At 39.2% G+C, this 27,309-nt stretch overlaps 1 protein-coding gene across 1 annotated transcript in view; it reads left to right on the top strand.

Moving 5' to 3' along the window:
- Positions 1-27,309, top strand: part of eys (eyes shut homolog) — a 250,507-nt gene that overhangs the window by 72,160 nt on the left and 151,038 nt on the right. The window contains exons 13-19 of the mRNA XM_016235318.1: positions 4,967-5,200; positions 5,301-5,423; positions 5,762-5,875; positions 10,036-10,149; positions 10,401-10,514; positions 14,392-14,589; positions 18,866-18,987. Of these exons, the coding sequence (XP_016090804.1) occupies positions 4,967-5,200; positions 5,301-5,423; positions 5,762-5,875; positions 10,036-10,149; positions 10,401-10,514; positions 14,392-14,589; positions 18,866-18,987 (1,019 nt within the window). The remainder of the gene's footprint in view (positions 1-4,966; positions 5,201-5,300; positions 5,424-5,761; positions 5,876-10,035; positions 10,150-10,400; positions 10,515-14,391; positions 14,590-18,865; positions 18,988-27,309) is intronic.

Raw genomic sequence — 27,309 nt, 5'->3', positions numbered from 1 at the left:
AAAAAAAAAGGTCTCCTGACCTTTGCGACTGATGCATGAACATGTTGACTGTCATGTAAAAGCGATCGCAGTTTGTTAACATTTGCTCGCTTTATCACATTTCTGTTCTAGGAAGTTTACGTCACAACTTCCGAAGACGCCAGGTAAGAGTTCAGACTATGTTCTGCATAAACTACAGTACTACTGTTTGGTTTATATGATTTTTAAACAACTGTTTGTCTTTTGCTCAGGTCATGGACCACCTGGTTGATTCCCACCGTAGCTGCTGTACTCGTGGGCGTCATGTACCGTTACTATATGTTGGAGCACAAATCCTCTTGAACTCCTGTAAACTTTGTCACCGATATATATTTCTCTTGTCTGGAGGCCTTGACTTGTTTGAGTGAGTGAGTCAGCAAGATCACTCTCTAAGCTCCTGCTCATCCTCTATTCTTTAGTTTCCACTCAACTAGCTATTTGGAAAAGCTCCAAAGCCTATTGGCTCATTTTCTTTCTGCCAAAATTTGCAGTTCTGTCTAACCTGCAGGACATAACCTGCAGCATTATCTTGGTCACGCTTTTTGTCATCAGATTGTCACGCTTTTTTTTTTTTTTTATGTACTTGGAAATGACTTCAACTCCTTTAAATTAATCTAGAGTGTAGTTGGAAAGATCAGGTCCTTCAGGTATGGTCCAGCTTTTGCTAATGGATTTTTAATTCGCTGATCAAATCACATGTCCACAGCCTTCGCATAGCTGCTTATTTATGGCTGTCAGTGAATTGCTTTGGGTTTATTACCTAAGGATTTTGATCAAATGATACAAGTGGAGTTGAAAGATACATCTCCAAGAGAAGAGAATAGCAAGAGTCATGCTATTAAAAAGAAATTGCTATTTTAAATGCAACATGTTTATAGGGATAGTTTGGCCAAAAATGAAAATTCTGTCATTTACGCACCCTCATGTCATTCCAAACCTGAATGACTTTCTTTCATCTGTGAAGAACAGTTACTTTTAAGAATGTTGGTAAGCATGAAGAAGTTTTGGTCACCATTGACTTCCAAAAAGAAAACATCGTTCCACAGAAGAAAGTAAGTCAAACAGACATGAGGGTGAGTAAATGTGGTTTTCGGGTGAACTATCTCTTTAAGGAAACCTGGGAAATATTGTCATTGTTTCAAATGTTGTCATATCTCTTTTGCATGAATGTTGTCATTCAACATCAGACAACGTGCAATTGCTGAAATGTAGCATACAGTGCTTTAATGTTATATATGGACGCTTTTTCTTACAATGAAGATTTCTATAGTGTGGTACCGTACCTGTATCTGCAAACTTGAAATCGACTCCATTATTCAGCCTTTTTGTAATAATGCATTTGAGAGATGTTTAAATGTTTTTTTTCTGAAAACATGTTGGTGAGAACATTAGTTTTGGGAAGTGTTTGATACTTGTACTGTTGTACAGCTTGTAGAGGACCTGTTCATAGATTCATTATGCATATGCTTCTCTAATGAATTGTTCTTAGCATTTCAAGCACTTGCATGTATATTCTAGCTCTACTGGCTTTAGCTTAAAGGGCAGGTCATGACAAATCATCATATGCAAGTGTTGCCTTTAACTTGAAAAGTTTAAGTAAACCAAAATGTCTAGTTTTGTTCGCTTCTGTTGTTAAATCTTGCATTTCATTTTCCAAACATTATTGCATTTAAATCAGGTAGTTTTTAATTAAACACATTGAGCGAGTCATTATTATGCAGTTATATAGTCATGTTTTTTTTATTAACCGTATGTATCATTATTATTGGATGATAAAAACCGTTTCTCCTAGTAGATTTATTTTTCAATTAATTTCTTGCCATGTGTTTTGTTTGAGTGTCATATTTAGAATCATTTGACATTCCTGCCCCAAGAAATGTGAAAATGTATTATTTTCCTGCCAGGCTGAGTCAATGTGTTCAACTTTGTCTAACAATTGATGTTCAGATGTCCATGTTTGTGTGCATTTTATATGTATAGATATTGATGACATTGTCAAGTTATCATTAGTTCACATTTTAATGTCATTTATATTTTAATTATAGTGGGGGGAAAACTCAGTCCTGAATTGAGAACAAGTGTGTTAGTCTCTAGATCCCTATCTGCTCTTTTAGTTCAACAAAAGGAAAAATCACAGTTCAAGACCTTTATTATTGCTAAGATAAATGTCATATATTTAAGTAAAAATTCTGTCAGATTAGGATTTTCTGTGGTACGTCATCGTGAATATGACTGATTTACTGAATTTGTGTGTTTGTTAAAGGTTTCAATAAATGATTAAGAATGCAAATATATTTGTGCAGTATGTAATCATTCTTTGTATATTGTATTTTAGACTTTTGACAAAATTATTTGCATTTATGGATGGTTTAAACTAAAGTACAGACACTTTGACACTGCATGTCTATGTCTTACTGTTTATTTCTGTATACGAAATAAATTATTCAGTTTTACTTTATTTAAAATAATTTTAGTGCTGTAAGTGATTTAAAGGGGTCATATGATGTTGCTAAAAAGAACATTATTTGGTGTATTTGGTGTAATGAAATGTGTTTATGCAGTTTATGCAGTAGTTCCACATACTGTACACTATTGTTTCTGCTCTATGCCCCGCCTTTCTGAAACGTGTCGATTTTTACAAAGCTCATCGGTCTGAAAAGCAAGGTGTGCTCTGATTGGTCAGCTATCCAGTGCGTTGTGACTGGCCGAATACCTTAAGCGTGTGACGGAAATGTTACGCCCCTTACCATACTGTGATGCCGTGTCCCGGCGCGACTAGACAAACACCAATAAAACCAATTACAAACGAGGCATTTGTGGCATCCAGTGGGGACATAATTACTGATTATAATGACTTATACTGTTTTTTTATGCGTTGAGTTGCATCGCGCCGCGTAAACATAAAATGATATCTGCATTTGTGATCAGAGAAATCACAAACAACAAGCGCTACTCTACACTGCTCAAAACTCGCGTTTGAATCATCAGTGGCAAATTCTTTAAATATAAAAAAACGTACGTACAGACTGTGAATCAGAGCATCCGGCATTGTAGTCTTCTCTACCAGGATCAGCAAACAGTCCTCCATAAAATGCGTTGCACACATCTGAATATTTGGGTTGAACTGTTCTGGAACAGTGTTGTAAATACAACTTAACCACTGATTTCTAGTCATGTCCTCTTTAGGAAGGCCAAACAAAGTAGTTTCGCTTTCACAACGAAACACAAAGCGTTTTCACAACATGGCGGTGGCGGTGGCAACAACAATAAAGTTACGCCTTCTTTCTTTGTGTAAACATTTGGGCAGCGTTATGCAAATCTTCCCACATCGTGACGTAGACATGTGGGGGCGTGTTTAAACGAGGCGTTTTAGGAGGCCGTGGACAAGTCTTAACTTTTATAAAGAATATCTCTTTGGGTTTGAGACTTTAGTCTTTGCAATTTTAGGAATCTTATCTAATCACGAACAGCTTGTAACACTCCAAAGAGAAAGGAAAACTTGAAATCGCATCATATGACCCCTTTAAAAGATGTTTGCATTGAACTTTCAGCTTCGTAACTTTGCAGATATTGTTTATGCTCAAACAGCAAAATTACACACTAACTAACATTTATAAAAGTGAAATCGCAATCAACCACCCCTTTAAATGAAATAAATAATGGATCATTGAAACGAAAAATATAGTAAAAGTAAAAAATTATAAATTGAGTGTAAATAAAATTATGTGGGTAAATATGGGTATTATGCAGTGGGTATAGTGTCCTATTTTTGACATTTTATTATACATGCAGTTTTTATGGCATTAATTAAAAGGACTGCAAGTAGCATGTGTGCATTCATTTGTGAAATGTATTTCACACTTCACTTTCACACTAAGTGAGCAGCAATGTATAATAAGAGGTAAGAAACTGTTATATGTAAAATAAATGTTATTTTCAATGTAAAATATTGATGTTGAGAAAAATTTTCAACATTAAAATTTTGACATTGGGAAAATTTTTCAAAGTAAAATATTGATGTTGGGGAATAGTCATATCTATATTATTTGTGAATTATACAAATGTGAAATGCAATGTGAAGTGTGAAATGAAGAACAAATTAAAAATCTGTTTTTATGCATCTATTTTTTTGTAATTTTTTTTTTGTCAATAATTTTGTTCAAAAATTATTGTTGCTTTATTGACATGAAATACATAATGTCAAAGCATTGTAGAGGGAGGGAAAAAATAAAAGAAATAATAGGACTAAAAAAAAGACGAATAAAAAAAGTAAACACTTCCAATTCAAGATGTTGTTTACTCTTCAGTTGTTGGCCGTCTCAGATTAGCAATGTCAATTACATGCCACTTGATTGGAGCATTGATGACAGGACGTGTTCTTGGGTTGTGACCTCTGCATCACTTGAGTTGTTGTGCTTTTTATCTGCTGCCTCTCCAAGATAAGAACTGTTCCACGGCTGTCACTGATTGCACATCTCTGGATAAGGTCTGCCTATACGCCGGCACCTGCTATAGTCTGAGAGGACAGACCTATTTCAAATGCCCACCAGGTGAAATACGGTTCCTATAGCACAGATTTTGATTTTTGTGTAAATCATTTTACTGGTGAGTTTGTCTTACGTTTTATTAGATTTACTTCAGTAGGTTTATTGGCATGATATATCCGTTCATCTTTGAAAAGTCAAGGTGCCAGAAATACAAAATGAATCCAAAATATCCAGTTTTGAGTACAGCTTTGAAAGTTTCCTTTCTTTTATGAATTGCATGTTAATTGAGTGGCATAATATTTGTGTTTTATGTCTGTTTATACCACTTCTTGATGTAAATGCATGGAGTACCAGCGTTTGGCAACAGTGTCATCTGAGGCATGGCAGCTGAATAACTAACGCTAAAGTGTCTCCATTGAGCCATTCCACATCAATCAGCTCTTTAATATCATTTCACACAGGATTCACAGGACATGACTGCTCCATGCTGACTGCGGACTGCACTTCCAACCCTTGCGATACGAAGGGCACTTCCATGTGCGAAGAGCAGCAGGGCAGTTTCAAGTGCACGTGTCACCATGGCTATACTGGCCTATTTTGTGAAACTTCTATCAATCACTGCGTTGAAGGATTGTGTCATCACAGATCAAAGTGTGTGGATCTCCTGCTGGGTTTCGTGTGTGAATGTTTGCCTGGTAAGAATGATTTCGTATGGTCTGCCTCCTCCCGATCCCTCTGTCCTCACCTTCACTAAAGCATCCATTTAACCCTCACCCCATTTTCATCTCTGCTCAGGGTTACAAGGACGATTCTGTGAGGTAAACATTGATGACTGTCTCGATAAGCCTTGTGGTGCACTCAGTATCTGTAAAGATGGTATCAATGCCCATGACTGTTTCTGTGCACCTGGGTTCGTCGGTAAGTCCACTGCAAGCAATTTTCTAGAGCAATTTCTTCCCTTACCCAGTTTTCTAACATTCAATTCCCCTCTGTTGAACCGTGTTTAAAAGGTCTGTGGCCTCAAATATGCTTCTGTATTGTAAGACATTAGTTGACCGTCTGCTTATCAAGAGGAATTTCTTAAACCACATTACATTTTCTGACATCCATTTAACCAAGTAGACAGGAGTGGGGTTTTTTTTTTCTTCCATAGCACCTCATCATTAGCTCTGGGTTATTTTATTTGAAGGGGCATCACAGCCCCTTTATTTGCAAGGAAATCCTTAATGAAATGAACCTTTCCCCTTCTTCTCAAGGTAATAACTGTGAGATTGAAGTAAATGAGTGTCTTAGTCTACCCTGTCAGAATGGAGCTTCCTGCTCAGATGAGCTTAACTCCTTCAGCTGTCTCTGCCTTGCCGGGACCACAGGTACATAATTCCTTCCTCTCATCGCAGTTTCGCACACTGAATTTGGGTGACAAAGACCTCAAAGTTACATTTTGAAAATGACAACCATGTGTAAATGTGTGATTAAATCCTTTAAATTAAATTTCCAGATGGTTGTGGTATCACTCCTTGGCCTACAATGGGAATGATAATCTCAGCAACATTTTTTTAAGTATTAAATAAGGAACATGAGTGGTGTTGTTTTAATTATTTGTTTATTTATTTGATTATATATGATTAATATTACATTTTTTTCAAGGTTACAATAGTAGGCTAGTAGTAGTAGTAGTAGTAGTAGTATCAAGTAAAAATAGATTTGCCTTATTCATGGAACGTATCGGTTACGTACGTAACCCTCATATCCTGATGGAGGGAACGGAGACATTATGTTGTGACGACATTAGGTGTCTTACTTGGGAGCCCCAATCACCTCTGAGTTTAAGAGAAAAGGCCAATGAGAATTGGCGAGTGGATTTTGCATGCCAAGCCACTCCACCGTACATACAAGTGTATAAGGTGGCGCCGTGCATCCACTCATTCAGGTTTATGCTGAGGAGCCGAGACTGTGTCCCAGCATTCAGTGAGTGGTTCAGTGTTATGGCAAGGGGACATATCGTCTCTGTTCCCTCCATCAGGGAATGAGGGTTACATACTTAACCGAGACGTTCCCAATCTGTCGGTCACTATGAGTTATGTCGTGAGAATATTAGTGGTCCCTATGGAAAGCGCCACAACCACTGAACGTCGTTACAACTTGTGGTGTTGTAAATGCTGACAAGCCATGGCGTGTCAATGCAAATGTAAACGCAGAAGTTGTAACCTTCCCAACACCCCTGTAGCGAATTTAGCTCACAACAGGAAATATGAATAATTAACCATAACTAGTTATGATTAATTATGAATATTTTAGATCCGCTGTAGATATTTAGCTGACCACTCAGGGTCAACTGTCTCGTCAATTCTAAGAACGTTAATTTCCTGGTTAAGGGAAATAACTTTCAGAGCAAACTCACTGACCTTGGTGCCGAGAGGGGCCAATGGTGAGTACATCGCCATCAGAGAAGGCCATGCTGCAGTTCTGTTCACAGAAATTCTTTAACAGAAGGAATTTCAACTTCTGGCAAAATTCTTGCTTCAAACTTCTTTTTTTAGGTTAGATGGAAACGTTGGGGAAGTGTGCCTAGTTCCAAGGGATAAGGTCGCTACAGAGACCACATCCTATCCGTAGGGAGGTGACATGTGGAGATACTAATATGGAATGACCTAACGAGGGTTTAACATGAGGGAAATCTTACCATGGAAGAATACACATCTGGGATTTTCCACTGGGAATCGCACAGATGGGACACCTAGCTCAGTACAGGGGCTGATTGGGGCTGTCCACGTAAATATGCAAGGTGCGTATGGGACACAGCAATGCCAAAGCTGGATCTGCATCCTCTGGGGGCAGTGCTTGCAGGCTCTCCACTTGGTCCTGGAAGGGAGTAGTGGGAACCTTGGGCATGTATCCAGGCTGGGTTCTCAGGACAACATGAAAGTAGGCTGGCCTGAACACTAGGCACTCTTCACTCAGCGAAAATGCTTTCAGGTCCCCGACCCTCTTGATGGAGGTGAGTGCGGTCAGGAGTGCTATCTTGAGAGACAGGATCTTAAGCTCGACTGACTCCAGTGGCTCAAAGGGATCCCTCTGAAGTCCCGCCAGGACAACAGAGAGATCCCAGGAGGGCATGAGGGGTGGCCTAGGAAAGTTTAACCGCCTAACACCCCTCAGAAACCTGATGATCAGGTCGTGCTTCCCCAGGGACCGGCTGTCCACTGCATTGTGATGTACACTTTCAAGGTAGAGGGTGACAGCCTATGCTCCAAACTTCTTTGCAGGAAAGAAAGCACGACTCTGATCGGGCATAATCGGGTGTATTCTCAGCGAGAAGAACACCAGTCAGCGAACAGACTCCACTTCAAGGCATAAGCTCGCCTGGTAGAGGGAACTCTGGCTTGAGCAATAGTGTCTACTTCCGCTGGTGGCAGATCACTTAAGGCTGCCATGTCCCGTCCAGGAGCCACACGTGGAGGTTCCAGAAATATAGACACAGGAGCCATATGGTGCACTGCCCCTGAGAAAGAAGGCTTTTCCTCAGGGGAATCCACCAGGGAAGGGCTGTCGTGAGGAGCATGAGTTCCAAAATCCAGGTCCAGGTGGACCTTGCACAGTGTCTGTGTGAGAAGTGTCACTGGGGGAAACACACACTTGCGTAGGTCCCGGGGTCAGCTGTGTGCCAGTGCATCCATGCCGAGGGGGGCCTCAGTCAGGGAATAGTAAAACTGGCAGTGGGAGGACTCGTGGGAAGAAAACAGGTCTACCTGAATGAAATGCTGGGACAGCCATGTGACGGGCCAGCGAAATCATCTGGAAGCTGTACGGGACAAATGCTGCGTGTGGAGTGGGAGGTTCGTGGGGGCTGGCCCGGCAGATTTGCTCTCACTGTAATCCTCAAATCTCCCAGAGCACTAACCAACGAGGCCTTGTGCTGTGCAGAGGGGTAGTGACAGAGGGGTCTCCTCCTTTCCTCAGAAAAGAGAGATCGCAGCATTGCCATGGTTATGCGCTTGCAGTGCGGGCATGAACCGTCCACTAATGCATGTTCTATACCCAGACACAGAAGACAGTGGTCGTGGCCATCATCAGGGGACAGGAAACGACCACAACCAAGAAGACACGGACGGAATCTTGAAAAAGATGCAGACCGTCTGCAATTTGCAATTTTAGGGAAACCGCTCTTTTAGTGCTGTAGCGCCCTGGGCAATCACACTGCAGAGAGGGGGACACTGCTGAATGTGCCTTCTTGCCAACACAGAAGGGCTTGTTTGTGAGGTGAATGGCTTCATGAAGTGTAGACATACACCCACTCGGTTCCGAAGAAAAAATCTGAATGAGTGGATGCATGCCACCACCTTATGCATTGCATGGCATGCAAAATCCACTTGCCTATTCTCATTGGCCTTTTCGCTTAAACTCAAAGGTGATTAGGGCTCCCAAGTAAGACCCCTAATGTCATCACGACATAACTCATAGTGACCAACAGATAGGGAACTTTAAGGTGAAGTGTGTAATTTCCGTACTACTAGAAATACCAAATGGAATTGTTCAGAAAAAGCACCAAACGCACATCATGGACCCTTTTCACATTTCTGGGGTTCTCAAAAGTGAAAGTCATCATAGTTGGGAAAACTACAACAAATATAATTTTTGTGTTCCGATTTGCCCCAATAGCAAAAGAAAAAAATCAATGTTAGCGTTTCTGTGACTTTCCAAAAGAGGGGGAAAAAATCAAGAACTAGATTACGTTGGTTAGAAGAGAGAAAATTATAAAACTCAGCCATTGTATTAGAAATACTCACTCAGCAGCATTAATCTTTTTCCTGTAATTAAATGCAGTTTTATTATTTATAATTTCGTTCAAGGTAAGAATTTTTTTTATAACGATAATGTAAAAAACTGATTTATGTTCATAACTGTGGAAACATGTCATCACAGTGTATGAGAAGGGTCCATTGTTTGAGCCAGAATTTGACAACCCATTCAAACAAATATCAATGTTTTTAAATCGCCACAGTGGAGATAACCTGTGAATAGCCTACTTATAGTTGTCTCAGCACTTTAAACTGAGATGGAAATATTTTAATTCTGAAAAAAATAAAAATTACTCACTTCAGCGTGAAGCGATATGATCATTTAGTGTGTCATGTTTAGTTTACAAACAACCCTTTAAAACAGAGGGGCACTTTTAGTTCTTATCCAGCCACATTAAATTTCTATTTTAAGAGTAATTTCCACTTAATTCTTTCATGTTTATGCAAATTGGAAATAGGCTCATTTGGAGGTATGAGTCAACTCAAGCTCTCAGTATATTTTAGGAACCTCCTGCCCAACAGAATGTAAATTCATCTACTTTCATTTCAAACCAGGAGGTGTATTGCTCGAAGGCTTAAAAGGGATTTTAGATTTGTTTTTACTTTTATTCCAGATTCTTTGTGCTGTGAAAACTTCAGCTTATAATTGGATGGCATGGGAATTTCTACGACAACTCTCAATCTTATTTTCTTCTTTTTGTGTGCCTTTATCTTTTTCTCTTGCTTCTCAGGCAGTTTATGTGAAATAAATATAGATGAATGCCAGTCATCACCATGCATGAACAAAGGCACGTGTTTGGACCTCTCAGATGGCTTTGAATGCATTTGCCCATCAGGTTACTCTGGTGTGTCTAATGTTTATAACATTATTGCATTGATTATCTCTCCAGTGCTTTTCTATTGCTCTCACAGGGCCCAGCACAAAAATATGACTTCACATCTTAAAACTATACATAGACCCCCAAATATTAAATGTCTTAAGTATGAATGTCATATTTTTGTCATTTGTGGAACGCTGCTTCTCAGATATTCTCTAAGAGATATGGGCTTCTTTCAAAGATTTTCAGATTTTTCTGCTTTATATTGTGCATTAAAGGTCCCGAGTGCTCGCTGGACGTTGATGAGTGTCTCTCATATCCCTGTAAGAATGGAGGCACCTGTATTGACCAACCGGGTAATTACTACTGCCGATGCGCTGCTCCATATAAAGGTAATGAAGACTGAGGGACTGGGGTGAAGAAAAGCAAAGTTAATTAACGTTAGAGAGCATTCCTCTCACCTGTCTGAACTCATGCAGTCAGTATTGCCACATCAAGACATCTTCATTGTTCATACAATAATTTCAAATTAAAATGAATTTAAAATGTATAAATGTCCAGAAAAATGTATAGGGTCACTTATATTTCAAATAAAATATTATAAATGTAAAGTATAAAATAAAAATACAAAATAAAATTCTGATAGGCTGTACTGTCAACATAATGTGGTTTCACCAAGCTGCTTTATACCTTTTGATTAAATTTTTTTATGTCAGAAATGGTTGAAGATAGAAATTAAATTCTCTCTAATGCATTTTCACCCTTACAATGCATGGTTTTCATTTATAACAATTTTAGGATAACAATAACCTCACAATTGATTTGCTGTTGAACATTTTGGTGAGGATAATGTATTGTAGTAAGCCCTGCATTTATACACACACCCATTACGGTATGCTGGCTCAGTTCAGAGGTTGATCGAATCAGACCTAAATGTCAGTGTACCTAAATTCCCCCTAGAGTGCTGTTCTCTTTGACTATGTTATTCAGATCAGGAAACTGCGGAAACTATGTGCTGTCTTAATATACCTGTATTTTGTGCATTATTATCTGTGGTGTTGTTGTTGTTTTTGTGTACGTTTGATGCTCAGCTGGTCAATTCTTGACACAGAGTGCATCTAATCTAAAATCGATCAGGCAGCTCAGTCATCGCTGCTTATACTCAAACAGAGATCACGGATCGCACTTCCATTAGACGAGCAAATTAGGTTGTCAGGGATAATGATTATATCGGTTATTCTGTTTTGAAATTGAGGGGAAAAAGGCACAGGCAGCTTCGCTGCTCTGAAACACAAGCATAGTGTTTATGTGGAGGGATGCTGGGAACATTAACCTATCCATTACACAGCTATCCTTTACTAAATGATCTAGTATCTAGACTGGCTAAAATACAGTGCAGAGTCTATCTATGTGTTAATTGAAACCCTGAGAGTTTGTAGCGGCCATTACCCAACAATGTCTAATTAGTCTAATTAGACAATTCAAAGGCATGTCATTAATTTTCATTGAAGTTGTTCTCACGTATCTGTCTCTAATGTGTCGTTATGTTATGGGTTTTTGTACTGTCTTTGATTCATGTATATTTTTGTCTAATCCATTTCCTTGTTTAATAATAAAACGTTTGCACCAGCTTAACCAGGCTAGCCTGCTGACCAGCTTCACTGAACAGTTTTGGTCAGTTACCAATTGCCATTATAAGGTGTGTTGAGTTGCTTTCAAGTTGGTTTTACTGTAGCTAGTGACCAACTTGACTACAGATCTCTGTCTGGCTCTTCTACTACCATCATGGGTGACATTTGACTCTTGAGTCAGGAGGGGCAAGAAAAAAAAAAAAAAAAAAAAAAATATATATATATATATATATATATATGTAAATTAAATTAAAATACTGGTTGATATGTCCCAATCTCAATAAAGTTTACACATGCTTTTGGTCTGTGAATTAGATCTCGCTCGGGATGCGCGCTGTATGTGGAGGTTTGGCCAGGAGCGGTTCCAGAATTAAATCAACATATTTTATGTTCCGTCCATTGCCAATCACTGCTATTTCGAGAGTGAATCCCGCATAAATATGTGAGGTCATTCCCGAAACTTTACAGGGTGTAGCCTATGTGTCTGAAAAACTAAAGTTTCATACAAATTCTGAATGGATTATGCCTAGAAAGTGTGCAAAGCGCACTCCCTTTATCACTAAAAAGCGTCACTCATCTTCGTTCATCGCAATCTTACAAAGTTCTGATATAATCAATGAAGCTCTCTAAACTGCACAAAGAATCTCTTATTTACATCGCGTCTACACTTAGTCATGAGAAAAATTGCGGCGCTTTCAGCGGTGAGTGAATTCTGACAAAACGTTTCTGATTGGCCATTGCGTTCAAGAAATCAACAGATATGTATGTGATTGGTTACATTGCTCAACGCTGAATAAACATGTTGAGGGTATTTAGCGCTTGGCTAAGCGCTCCAATTGCAACGGCGCCGACATCATATAGGCTTAGATCTCTGCCACAATTCTGTGCGAATGATTATATTTTGAGCGCACAAAAGTGCATTTTGCATGCGTGCAATCTGAGTTTTGTGGAGAAAATGATCGTTTCGCAAAGAAAAAAGTAATTAGAGCGCACGAAAATCAATTTTGCATTTAAAATAAGTTTTTGGATGCGTGCAGACCTTCTCTTTTGCACGTGCAATGTTTCACTAGCTTGCTCCCTTGATGCCCGCCCTCAGTGCTCTTTAAATGCCGACGGCTGGCTTGCTCAACACAACCCATTGTTACAATATGCCATAATTCCAGCCAATCAGAGACAAGGCTGCTAAATTATGATTGGCTGCCTTGACAACCAATCACAACATGCCTTGCATTGCTGATGACAGCGGAAGAGGGAAAATACAGTGCATGCATAATTATTATGCAAGTTGAAATTCTGATTATATATTTTTTTTCCAAGCACATTCTACCAATGCCAAACAACATCAATCTTAATAACTACTATCAATCTTGTATTTAATCACTTATAACCTATATATTATTGTTCATGAAGGCTGGAAGTGAAAAACACCTTATATTCAGGTGTGCATAATTATTAAGCAGGTTATCTTCTGCAGATAAAATCTCAAGATGCACTAAAAGGGAACTCCCCAAATATATATATATATATATATGAATCAGTCTTCAAATATTTTACTACACTTCAGTATGTGAATCTAACTAAGTAGGGGTCATTTTTTTACTTCTAGAGACTCCAGGTAGGTTGCAGTTCTGGAAAATGGTGGCGCTGGAGACGAAATGGTTCCTGGTGATTCACATTTAATTCTTCACCTTAATTCCTAATTCTTTTGCAGTTAACGTGCATCTTTTCTTCTCCACATGTTTTTGGCTAATCCTGCTGACCCACTGACAATTTTGCTGTCTAATGGTTATGTATTAACTTTGCAATTTCTAGTATTGTATTAGTTTTGTATATTTCTCATGGGCATTTAATAATTTTTGACTTTCAGTCTGAGTTAAATCTCTTTTTTGGCTCATTTTATCTGTAAAAGAAAATCTGCTTAATAATTATGCACACCTGAATATAAGACATTTTTCACTTCCAGCCTTCATGAATAATTATATATCAATTCTAAATGATTAAATACAAGATTAATAGTAGTTATTAAGATTGATGTCGTTTGGAATTGGTAAAATGTGCTTGGAAAAAAATATTACTCATCTAAACAACATTACTCATCTAAAACCAGTTACAATTAATAAGATAGTCCAAACTAGTCAGCAGGGTAAAAATGTGTACGGTTTTATCAAGGCCTGAAAAAAAGTCTTAGGTGAGAAATTGCACTTAATTAATGCTATTACTAAACTGTAATTAAAAAAATTATTAATTAAATGTATAAATAAATCCTTGTGCAGTAATCCTTGTGAGTGACTGGAAGAGTCACTCACTCACAATGTACTCCACATAGTGGTTTCATTTTAATTAATTCGATTTTTTTTATGTATGATGGTACATCAAAATAATAAATTGCAACTCCTTAGGTGACAAAAAAGGATTGTTTGTGCCTCTGTCTTGGAAAAGTCATGGAAATTCAGTGGTCAAAATATGTGGGACCCCTTTCAGAAGTGACAAGGCTGCTTTTGACTTAAATGTAGCAATAGAGGCCTTTTAAGTAATTAATTATATGAATTTGTAGAGTAAACAAACAGTCAAAACATTTTCTGTTGTTGTTTTTGTTGCAGATGTAATTGTATTTCTCATTCTGTATTTGGAATTTCAGGGATTAACTGCGAGTTGCTGCCCTGTGAGGCCATTAATCCATGTGATAACGGGGCAGAGTGTGTGGAGGAAGCTGATCCCGTCCTCTTCCCTCTGGGTTTCCGGTGCCGATGTCGCCAGGGTTTCACAGGGCCCCGCTGTGAGATCAACATAGACGAGTGCAGCTCCAACCCCTGTCGACACGGCTTCTGTTACGACGGTAAATACTGTAGTTCTCAGCCTTGAACTCCCAAACTCTAAACGTTTCCCTTCAGTCTCACTAGCACACTGATACTCTAGAAAGCCAAGGCAAAGGCACTGTTGGTTTATGCCTTTGACAGTGTTAGCCGTGACTTAGTTTTATAAGCAGTTTTATGAGACACAAGTTACTCCATTCAGTATGTTGCTTTGTTGAGCTTTGGTATGTCTTGCTCCAGCTGTGAGCGAGGATCTGTAAGGCATAAATGCTGCTTTGTAATTTGAATAATGGATGATAAATGACGGAGTTAATACAATCAAAGCCCAAGGCAGGGTGTTGTTCTCCCTCAGCAATCCAATAAGGTGTTTTTTTGCCCTTTTGTGTTGCATCTTCTGTATAAATCATTGCAAAAGCCGTAGATCAAATATATGTTGTCAGTTTGGGATTACAGATTGCAAAGCACAAAATAGGCCTTTGCAATAAAGTATGCTGTTGTATATGTAGGCTAAATGATCAGTTATTGCATACAACCCTCTAACCAACGGCAAATAGGCAAAGTGTTTAGGAAACCTGTTTGAAACAGTCTTTATTATTGCATATAACACTTACACCTATATATATAGCAAAAGGCCTTTAAAATGAGTCACAGAAGATGTTTTCCAGTTGGCAGTATTTTATTTGGGTGATAAAGATTCAATTCCATATAGCATAATGGTGGATGTCATTGCAGTGACACCGAGAGGAAGACAAACCTTGACTTTGATAACTGCTTAAGATTTTACAGTTTGTTTAAAAGAGGCTGTAAATCGTCCCCTAAAAGTAGCAGAAAACACTTTCAAATTCAGTATGTGTTGTCCAGTGTCCTTTTGTCTAAATACTTTTGCTATCAACTTGCTAACCATCCTGCTTTAGCTTTGAACATTGCAGGATTCTGATGAATAGGCTTTAATGCTTCCGTTTTGAACTTATCCAGTTTTCCAGAAGTCTTTGGAGTAAGCTAAAACCTCTAAAATTCAAGATGTAAGCTATCATTGTAATTTCTTTTTATTTCATTTTGTTTTATTTATTTGTTTGTTTGTTTGTTTGTTTGTTCCCGCAACAACAATCATTTGAGTTTAATAAGCAGGGTTCTCACAGGGTTATATGAGGGATTTTAATTGTGTAATTTATAGATCTGGAAAAAGTCACAGAAGTTAATACAATTTTTATAAAGATTTTTTTTCTAGTTATTTCAACCTCTAAAATATTTTATAGGGTAGAAATTGCTTTTAGTGAATACAAATAAAATAAACTAGAAGAGTCATCTAAATTCATTGGTAATATAAAGTTCCTAAAGAACAATTCTTGAAACTTCTGGAATTATGGAATTTCAGTTTAAGTACTTAATTTATTTCATTTTAACCTATATAAAAAAGTTTGAAAATGAGCAGCTTTGTTATTACAACAGAAGTACCATAAATCCTTTGAAAATAATTTCTGAATATTGTTGGCAATAGGGGCAGTTGGAATCAAAAAGGGAAATTAGAGCTTTAACTGAGACTATAGTCATATTGATCCGTTAAAGATAATTTCAAGCAGTGTGGAGACTTTACAGATGACGAATATAAGAGCATAATAAAACAGAAACCCCAGGCAGTAGACCAGTAATCAGTACCTTTTGAATGCAGTACATGCTGGCATCTCTGTGTTTGACATATATTAAGCATTTGTTCATATACTAATCTAGCTAAAGACTTCATTTTCGTCTGAGTGTACATCATTTTAAAGATTTTTTTTTAAAATTACTGTTCATGTCTTTGTGTGAAACTTTTGGTTCACCCAAAAATGAAAATTTGCTGAAAATCTACTCACCCTCTGGCCATCCAAGATGTAGATGAGTTTGTTCCTTCCAAAAAGATGTGGAGAAATTTAGCATTACATCACCTTCTCACCAGTAGATCTTCTGCAGTGAATGGGTGCCGTCAGAAAGAGTCCAAACAGCTGAAAAAAAAAAATCATCACAATAATCCACACAACTCCAGTTCATCGATTAAAATCTTTTGAAGCAAAAGTGTTTGTAAGAAACAAATCCATCATTAAGGTGTTTTTAACTTCAATAATATTGCTTTCTCCAGTGAAAAAGCCATCTCATCTGAAGCAGGAGAGAAATAAATACCATTTACAAGCTAAAACAGTTCTAAACAAATATGTCAGAGGATTTTGATGTGAGAAGACAACAGAAGACAGACTTTTTCACTGGAGGAAGCGTTATTATGGACTTGTAATTTGGCAAGAAACAAAGGTTCAAAGATAAAATGTCTTAATGCTGAATTGTTTATTACATGAGGAAATAACTACTAAGTGTAATTTTAATGCATGAAACTCACTTCACAGTTTTGATATGCATATTAACATGCTGTGGTACACTGAATTGTGCTGTAATGTAATATTACTGTATGCTATATTGTGCTTTGCTAACTTATACTATACATGTACCTTACTTCTAATTTCTTGCCATTTAGCAGATGCTTTTTATCCAAACCGACATGTAGTTCACTAATTGCACTCCCAGAGCAACCTGCAGTTAAGTACTATGCTCTGAGGTAAAATGGTGACAGAGATGAAAGACAATTTTGTAACCAGGCAACCAAGTATTCCTCGTCCACCACTTGGATTCAAACCTGCAGCCACTTTGTCTTGTCTACCAACATCTCCAATTCCTACAATCTCCGTCAGACAAAGTTTACTTGTTTACTTTCTCCCAGACTGCACCAGCAAAAAGAGCCCCACACATGCAGTCCCTCAGGGCCTGTCTGCAATATATGAAGTGTGCGATCTGCTGTGTTTGTGTGGGGATAGAGTGAGAGAGCAAGGTGTATCTTTTGAGAAGCTGGTGTGAGTAATACGGGTGCCACTCTGGACTCTGAGCATTTAATGAGAGTAATCGTGGGTACATGTACAAAGACAGAGTGGCAGCATAGATTACGTGGTAAATCTAAGGGATAATGAAGAATCCTGGGACTCGGCGCAGGCCTTGTAATAAATTTGCGGCTGTAAGGACCCACAATTACCTCTGTCACAGGCTGCTGTTTTGCAGCAGAAAGGCAGGGGATGCATTTCTTCTCAACGCCGTTAATGATTAAAGACTTGTGGAATGGGTCATTAGGTTTCAGAAGTCAGATGCAACGTAAAGACCGTGGACAGCGACACTCTTGTAGCATTTGTAAAAGAGATGGCTACTCAAACACACATTTTACATTGAATTGGACACACTGTGTTTCCAGCTGCTGGGGTGAATATAAATGACCACAGAATTGCACAAGCAGAGAAAATCAATTTTACTGATAAGCTTAGGAACAATGGTTTATAGACAAAAGAGAGAATATGATGAAAATATGATAAGTCTTTTAACTTCTGTGGCTGTGGAGGAAAAATTGAGTGTAAAAACGAGGGGTTTGTAGATCTTTAAAAAATTAAGCCACAGATTGAATGTCTTAAGTGTCTTTAAATGCCTTAAGTGCTTAAAATGTCAAGTTGCCATCTCTTAAAATCTGAAAATCTAAAAGTAATTTTTATATATGCACATTTGTTCTATGCAAGTTGTTTATTCTAGTTGGTTTATAATTGTTTATTATGTATGTCATCCCACATTTCCTACAAGAAATGCACATGGATATTGACATTGCAAAAATATCATAGTTGGTTAGCTAACTGTGCTAGGAATGCTAACAAAATAAAATTATACATATTTTATGAAGTTCAGAAGTGACAGTAAAGCCATTTAAAATATTACAGAAGATTTCTATTTCCAATAAATGCTGTTGTTTTGACGTTTATGTCCATCAAAGAATCCTGAAAAAATGGTATCAATTTCCACAAAAATATTAAGCTGCACAATTGTTTTCAATACCTGGGAATGGAATACATTAAATATTTTGAAATAGAAAAGAGTTATGTTAAATTGTAGTAATATTCGACAACATCATTGTTTTACAGTATTTTTGATCAAATAAAAATGTAAAAAATTTGTTACGAATGATTGTAAAATTGGGTTGAGTGATTTTTATTGCTTGCTATGAACTGTGCACTGGCATCTGCTCTACAAGGTTTTAATTTCATAACCAGCCCTGAAAATGTTGCCCAAGATAAATATTGTACCTACAACGTCATTGAATGATGAAGTTCATAAGCACGTCATTGCGATTTTACTTTTTTACTTTTTTCTGTAAATGTTTCTTATGCGTTTCTAAAATAGGAAAATGTATTTCATCGATTCTAAAGTGAATTCTCCTGTCTCCTTGTGTGTTTCCTGCTGCAGCTGTGGATGGTTTTTACTGCTTGTGTAACCCTGGTTACGCTGGATTAAGATGCGAGCAGGACATCAATGACTGTGTCAGCAACATGTGTGAAAACAACTCGACTTGTGTGGACCTCCATCTGGTAAGGACAATTCATCTTCAGCTAACTATTAGTTTCCATAGACAGAAAGAACAACAGCAGTTCTTAGAATAATACATATGGGAACTACGTATAATAACCTCTAATGTGTTGTAACATCTGTTGTTAAATGATTATTGTTCTCTGTGCAAGGCAATTAATAAAATATAAATCATTCCTTGGCCCACCTGAGATATTACATAACCGGCACAGAACAAATAATGTAAAGGCCTATTGTAACCATGCTGTTCTTCTCCACACACTTCTGCAGTTATTTCAGTCTGATTATTTTTAAAACTTTAATATATTTAATAATTCAAAATAAACCATGAAATATATTTTAGCTTATATTTAGATGATCACGTTTAACAGTGGAATTCTATGGGAAATCTACGTTACCAAAAAAAAATTTGCAATGCAAAGAAATCTGCAAACCATTCAGAGAACCAAAACAAGCAATTTGCACTGGAAGAATATTTTTAGCACCAATGTTTTTAGTTTCCAACAAATGTAAATTATGTTGTTTCTGTATGTGCAACAGCTTTTAATCAATAGTTTTATATGTATCTGTCATTTGTAATTTGTCATTTGCAAGACTTCATGGGACTGGAGTTGAACCAAGGCTGCTGAAAAAGTGGGCAGCCACTGTTGCACTCTATTTAACCATAAACAGTAGCTGTTGATTTCTGTGCATTGCGTTGATTCATGACAGTTATGCCACTTATGAACCGAAGCATACAGTACCATGAACCATAAGCTTACCTAAAAATTCACCACTCTGCCTTGTAAGAACTGTAATTGTCACGGCGCGGTCCGGAATCACACCGTGTGAGCAAGGGTTTTGGGTCCAAATGCAGGTTTATTTTACTGCCAGGGAAAACAAAGGAAAAAACAGAACATAAACAGAGCTGAGACTCTGAAACAGGCTAGAAACACGCAAATGGGCACTGATGCAATACGGCCAACCACTGGCTTGCATCAGTCCCGGAACAGACACTAGAAACACTCGTAACCCTCGTGACTACAAACAAACAGTAAACTCGTGACACAACTCAACCAAACATTAGTTATCCGCCCCGAGTGGCGTGGGGAAGGCGCCTAAAATCTGTTTGTTTTAGTTTTTCCCCCCATTATTGTCCATGGCGTTATTGTGAACAGTTTCATCAGTGCATGATAATGAGAAAATATTTGTTTTCATAATCTTTAATCTCCACATGTAATTTTTCCTTTTTGCTGGTGTAACTAAAGTTGTGGTGAAAAAACAATGTCTAAACCATATGTTCCATATTTTGACAATCCAATCAAACCCAGTTTCACTTGGTAATATGTCACATTACTGAAGCTGAATATGTTGTAAATGTCATTTCAAGTTGTCTTTTAAAAATTTTAACATATAACCGAATGCAACATTATTAGTATATTTTTTCTATCACAGGCACTGTCATATCAGTCTGGACAAAAAGTCCCAAGTCTTTATTCTTTGAGTTGCAGTTTTGTTCTGTAGATTAAGCTTGTGTTACCTCACAATCTCTGAGAACAAAGAGAGGGGCAATGAGAGCAATCAGTGGCTCAGAAGCCTGTGTGACATGCAGTTGTTTGGCTCTCATCCCAAATCGGCTTTTCCTTCCCTTCAGCAAACCCACTCTAATGCAGCCAGAAAGAGAGATACCAGCCTCTGTGCTCTCATTTCACACTCTTTCACCCCTCCCCAGCCCTTTCTCTTCTTATTTATCTCACAGGCTTTCTCTTATTTTCCTCTATTTTTATTCCAGTAGCTCTCAGAACAGAACAGGAGGGCAAAAATAGTTTATCATTTATTCATGATGAATAATGCAACCCTAGGCCCCGGTTTCTGAATGGAGAATGCACTTGGGCTATTCACGGCATGCCTCGAAACCTAGAGGTGGGCGGATTGTAGGCTGCTGTCCTGTGGACAGAAATGCAGGCATGGATATTAGCATGGCATGCCCTCTTGCATGCTGAGTTAATTAATGATTTGAGTAGCAATTTTGCATAAAGGAATGAGATCATCTCGGAGATGCATAGAGAGTAACCTTGACAAAAGATGATCCAATGTCTTTGCTATCAAGAAAATGCATTTGATTGACTAGCTTTTTGTGTTAAGGTGTCCACAACATGCATTTTTTTCTTCTCGCTATCATTAAGTTCATGCAAGACTTATGAGGGGGCTCATCATGACAGTCCATTCAAAGCCACGACACACTCGAAAGTCTAGATAAATATTTGATCTTGCTTACAAATGTAAAGGAAGAGATTTAAAAGAAATATGGAGCAATTGTTATCTGACATGTTTACGGCTTGCGATAAAGTTTTAGAATAGCATCAATGTGTTAATAGCCTCTATACGCTCTATAACCACTCATGCAGTAGGGTCACCACATGAGTGCTTTAAAATATTGTTCTACTGTCACAGGTATGAAATCACTGATTGGGTAATGTTTAGTTACCGTGTAATTGAACTCTTAAATTCTATGTTTCCACGTGCTGATTATATAGCAAAGGATGTGGGACGGGGAGAGAGGGCCAGCCGTGGAAAGTCACATGAGCAGTGTTGGGCAAGTTACTCTGAAAATTTAATTAAATTACTGATTACTGATTACTCCTTTTAAAAGTAATCACGTTACTGTTCTGATTACTTTATTTCAAAAGTAATTAGTTACATTAATAGTTACGTTACTTTTTTCTGTGGCTACATCCATGAAATTTACATGAAATCCCAGCATAAACGCTCCCAATAAATATTTGTTATTAAAGCATCAACATTCACAGAACACTGTTGTTTTTAAGTAAAGCAAGCATGGGCTTCTGCATACATGTTTGGCATGGCAGAATGCCAGCAAATAGCACTGCTTTTATAATCTCTAAAAAGATGACATCTCAGTTCATCGCAATCTCACAAAGCTCTGTTATAACACAATGAATATATGCATAATGAAACTTTCATAATGTCTACAATTCGTGTTTTATAATGAGAGATTTTATACGCTTGCGCCTGTTAATCGTTTTTTATTTTATATTAGTTCTTGTGGCTTTTGTGCAATAGATGAATAACAATTTATTTGTTTTAGACATTTTATATTTAGATATTTCTATTTTGCGGGAGTCCCGTGAATCATTTTATTCTCCCGTATCCCGCACACACACGAGTGTCTATCCGCCAGCACCTGCACTCTGTTGCGTCGTGTCTCGCGGGAGAGCAGGTCTCTTATCCACTGTCACTGGACTCGTCAGTGCGTGTGCTACACCCTTTTTACAATCTAGATTATAAAACACTGCATTCTGTCAGCAGTGTAACGTGGCAGTAACTTATTGTGACCTCGGCTTGTAACTATACTCTAATTACTATTTTGAAAATGATAATGCGTTAAATTACTCCGTTACTAAAAAAGTAATCAAATTACAGTAACGCGTTACTAAGTACTTCCATCCAGTCAGTAAATTAGATTGACCATCCTCTGTCTGTGAAAATGCAGATTCTGTCACGCTGGTTTGTCAACAGGAGTCTCCACCTGCCCAATCTGAAGGACAAACATAATAGGCATTAGAGCCAGGACGTGCTTATCTGATGCAAATCATCTTTCTTTGAATATTTGTGAAATTATTAAATTGATTGAATTTAGAGGCATGTGGAGAGAAGTGGTGACGTGGAAACATTTTCAGTGTAGATTTGCAACGTTTTAACTGTTTTCTATGGGTTCGCTATATGATGGAGCAAATATCTTTTAATTTCTTTCTTTTTTCTTATATGATTGCACAGTGAAGGGGTCACTATTGTTTATATAGTTTTTAGATATATTGAAATATTTTTATGCATTTGTTGTGTTTTATGATAGGTAGGTAGGTAGGTAGGTAGGTAGGTAGGTAGGTAGGTAGGTAGGTAGGTAGGTAGGTAGGTAGGTAGGTAGGTAGGTAGGTAGGTAGGTAGGTAGGTAGGTAGGTAGGTAGGTAGGTAGGTAGGTAGGTAGGTAGGTAGGTAGGTAGGTAGGTAGGTAGGTAGGTAGGTAGGTAGGTAGGTAGGTAGATAGGTAGATAGATAGATAGATAGATAGATAGATAGATAGATAGATAGATAGATAGATAGATAGATAGATAGATACTAATTTAGAGGCATGTGGAGAGAAGTGGTGACGTGGAGACATTTTCAGTGTAGATTTGCAACTTTTTAACTGTTTTCTATGGGTTCGCTATATGATGGAGCAAATATCTTTTAATTTCTTTCTTTTTTCTTATATGATTGCACAGTGAAGGGGTCACTATTGTTTATATAGTTTTTAGATATATTGAAATATTTTTATGCATTTGTTGTGTTTTATGATAGGTAGGTAGGTAGGTAGGTAGGTAGGTAGATAGGTAGATAGGTAGATAGGTAGATAGATAGATAGGTAGATAGATAGATAGATAGATAGATAGATAGATAGATAGATAGATAGATAGATAGATAGATAAGATAGATAGATAGATAGATTAAACGCATTATATAAAGGTTAGAAATTTATTTGCATTTCAGTTAGTGAAATAAGTATTTGATCCCCTACTAACCAGCAAGAATTCTGGCTCCCACAGATTGGTTATGTGCCCATGTGGAATAATAAATAATAAACCTACCATAAAAATTACAGACCCTTCATTTCTTTGTAAGTAGGCAAAACGTACAAAATCAGCAGGGGATTAAATATTTTCCCCACTATAGATAGATAGATAGATTTATATATTTTTTATATAAAAATGCTACCTGTAAGACCCCCATGTAAAGATTTTGCATTTGATGATACAAAGCTGTGCTGCATTAATTAGGCTAGCGAGCGACAGGTTTGCTTTTGTGTTAAATAGCTTTTAATCTGCTTTATTCTCCATTAGTAGCTACTTTGCAATGTTTTCATGGTGTAATGAACTATTTTCTCAGAAGATCAATGACAATTTGATTCCTCCTGAGACAGTAAATGAGCCCTTTAACATAGATTTACAAAGAGTTTGGTATTATATACCGTTTATTAATTTGGCTGACACCTTTATCCGAATCATCTAACATTTCATCAGTACACGTTCCCTGGGAATTAATCGATCATGGCATCAGTGGAGCTATAGGAACAAGACCTTGAGCCAATTACATCATTCCTCACTCTTTTCACTTTACATCTCAGCAGTGTTAAACAACCTCAAGACAACACTGTTATATATCCCCATAGCACCTATTTCTGAACTTGTCTTTGTTGAAGGGGCTGTTACAACATTCCCTTGAGCATAATGGTGTTGTGAAGTGTGCGTAATGGCCCCATGTCCTCTGTGTTCTCTTAAGACATAACAAATCACTCCATTTGTACACCACAGTCCATGTGTCCTCTGCTCATCTATTTGCTATATTTACTCCATCTTTTTTAAATTGTCAATATCCTTGATATATTATCTTCCTTAAACCTAGACAATTGGCAATCCAATTTTCTCAGACATTTTTCACACGTTGTAGACTTTTAATCTCAATTAAGATGTATTCGCTTGTATGAAATGCATATATATATATATATATATATATATATATATATATATATATATATATATATACACAGATGATCTGAGTGATCAAGTGTGACAAACATGCAAAAAAATAAGAAATCAGGAAGGGGCTAACACTTTTTCACATCACTGTATATATGTATTATTTTTTTGCATGTTTGTCACACTTTAATGTTTCAGATCTTCAAACAAATTTAAATAGTACACATAGATAATGCAAGTAAATACAAAATGCAGTTTTTAAATGATCGCACCGTAGAAAAACAGAAGGGGGGGCATGGGTGGGAACTAGAGGAGGAGTTTCCGGAGGAGGACGGACACCCGGGAGGGGGCCGGCCGACAGAGTCCAGGGAGGAGACGATGGAGGGAGGAGACAGGAGGGGCTTGGAGCAAGAGGAGTCCAGCTGGACCCAGGCCACAGCCATAATGTTGGCCCACGGTGGAGCCGACGGAGGGAGGAGCCATGGTCGCTGACTCCAGGGGGCCACCCAATGGCGGCGGAGCAAGTGGTGGAGGAGCCCGAGGCGGAGAGCCGATGAGCCAGGGCGACATGGAGGATCCGGAGGCCCTACGCGGAGCCGATGGCGCCGGCGACCGATGCAAAGGCGTGGATCCGGGAGGCCGCGGTGGAGTCGGAGCAACAGAGGACTGAGGCGGAGCCAAGGGGATGAAGGAGCCTGAGGGACGAGGCAAAGCCAGAGGAGTGGAGTCCCGAGGCGCAGGATGGTCAACGCCAGACCAAGGCGGAGCGGAGGAACGAGGGAGCCCGGCGGAGCTAGTGGACTGCCGGGCCACGGCGGAGAGGAGGGAGCAAGGAGCCATGGTGGGGCCAACGGGTCCACGGGCCGAGGCGGAGTCTGGGGCTTAGAGGCTGGAGGCGGAGTCAAAGGAAACTCCCGCCACAATGACGCTGGAGGATGGCAGTCCCGTGGAGCTTGCACCGCATAGACGGTGGGCTAAGGGCGAGCAGAGGGGCTGCCAGACGACAGCAGAGGAGGAGGCAGGAGCAGGTGGGAGGGCGGGCATTTGTGCATCTCCGGGCATTCAGGGCTTAACTCTTGAGGTGTGGGGGGCTTAGAGGCGGGAGGCGGAGTCAGGGGACCCCCCCGCCACAATGACGCTGGAGGATGGCAGTCCCGTGGAGCTTGCACCGCATAGACGGTGGGCTAAGGGCGAGCAGAGGGGCTGCCAGACGACAGCAGAGGAGGAGGCAGGAGCAGGTGGGAGGGCGGGCATTTGTGCATCTCCGGGCATTCAGGGCTTAACTCTTGATCGGAAGCCCCCTCTTGACTTAACATGGGAACAGGATTGTGCTCTGGAGGAGCGGACACTTGAGCACTTTCTAGGAGCGGGCACTGGAGGGCGCTTTCTAGGAGCGGGCACTGGAGGGTGCTCTGGACTGGATTCGGGGGCTGGAGCCCGCTCCTCTTCGTTTTGGCACCTTCACCACACCATACTCTGCTCACCCTCAGCTGCTGTGCGGGGGGCGGAGCTACTCTCCGCGCTCACACCGTCCGTGGCACTCTCCCTCATGGCAGGCGTTGTTGCCGGCTGACACACCTTGACTGACGTCATCAGCGGCTCTGGCTCTGCGGCGATCCTCAGCACTGTCGCTCCATGTGGCGATGGCTTGTCGGTCGCGGCGGGCTCCGGCTCTCCGTCAGCGGTGGGCTCGGGCATGCTTTCCACACATCAGGGAGATGGTGGGCTGGGCTCTGGGTCAGGAGTGGCACTGGCAAGATACTCTTGGAAACAGGCGAGGAACGGAGATCCATTTCTCACCAGTGTCCACTCCACAAAGGCGGTGAATTCCGCTCGAGGGCCATCTTTGGACGACGGCGCTCTGCGCTCTGGTTGAGGCTGGCATCATAGAACGCGCAGAGCGCGTCATCCGGATAGGTGGTAAGATGGGCAATAGCCAAAAACAATCTGGTATGACCCTCAAGCGATTTTTCCCTCTGCTCCAGCAGGAGGATGATGCATTCAGGGCGAAGGAGGGGATCCATTGGGGCACACAACGGAAACAAAAACACTGAGAAAAACGAGAAAAAATGGAGGGGAAACACGCAATTTAAACTGTTGTTGTCCGAGATTCTGTCACGCTCACTCTGGGAAGGAACGAGGAGACAAGGCGTAAACGAACACAATAGTCTTTTAATCCAACATCCAAGGGAATACACGGGGCAGACAGGAGCATATGTAACACCAGGGTTGACATACAATCTCGGACAAAGACAGACAGTACAGACTCGAACTTAAATGCAAGGGATAATTAACAAACACAGGTGAACTGAATGACCAATTAAACTAAACGAGGACAGGAAAAAGACCATATAAGGAACACCGGGAACAAAGACGGGCAAAACACAACTAAACAGGTCCATAATCCTGACAATTACATTGTTAACATATATAAATCATTTTTTCATTGTAGTCTTTCCGAGTAGCAAATTACGCACTATTATGCAGAAATTCATCTGGCATATAGTAGTTTCTAAATCATTCTATCACAATTATCCCTTTCCAAAAAGACGTTTTTTTGTGCAACTTCATGTGGAGACAGGAGCAAGCTTTCGAAATCCTTCTCACAGATTGCAGTTTACTTCCTGGCAGTGTTTACGTAGTTATTTATTTACTTCTGTTAAAATAAAAATACCCCGCACAACCCTGGGTTTCTCGGGAGAGCTACGATCCCAGCTGATGATTTAGCAGCCTAAATAAGATTATACTATCCTTAGCCAGGGGTGAAAAACAGAAGTCTTCTGGAGGCATCTGATCTATCACACCATGTCT

The sequence above is a fragment of the Sinocyclocheilus grahami genome, unplaced genomic scaffold (assembly GCF_001515645.1).
Source record: "Sinocyclocheilus grahami isolate Dianchi unplaced genomic scaffold, SAMN03320097.WGS_v1.1 scaffold466.1, whole genome shotgun sequence".
NCBI classification, from domain to species: domain Eukaryota; kingdom Metazoa; phylum Chordata; class Actinopteri; order Cypriniformes; family Cyprinidae; genus Sinocyclocheilus; species Sinocyclocheilus grahami.
Note: the sequence above shows the minus strand (reverse complement) of the source record. Positions and strands in the feature narration are given on the sequence as shown.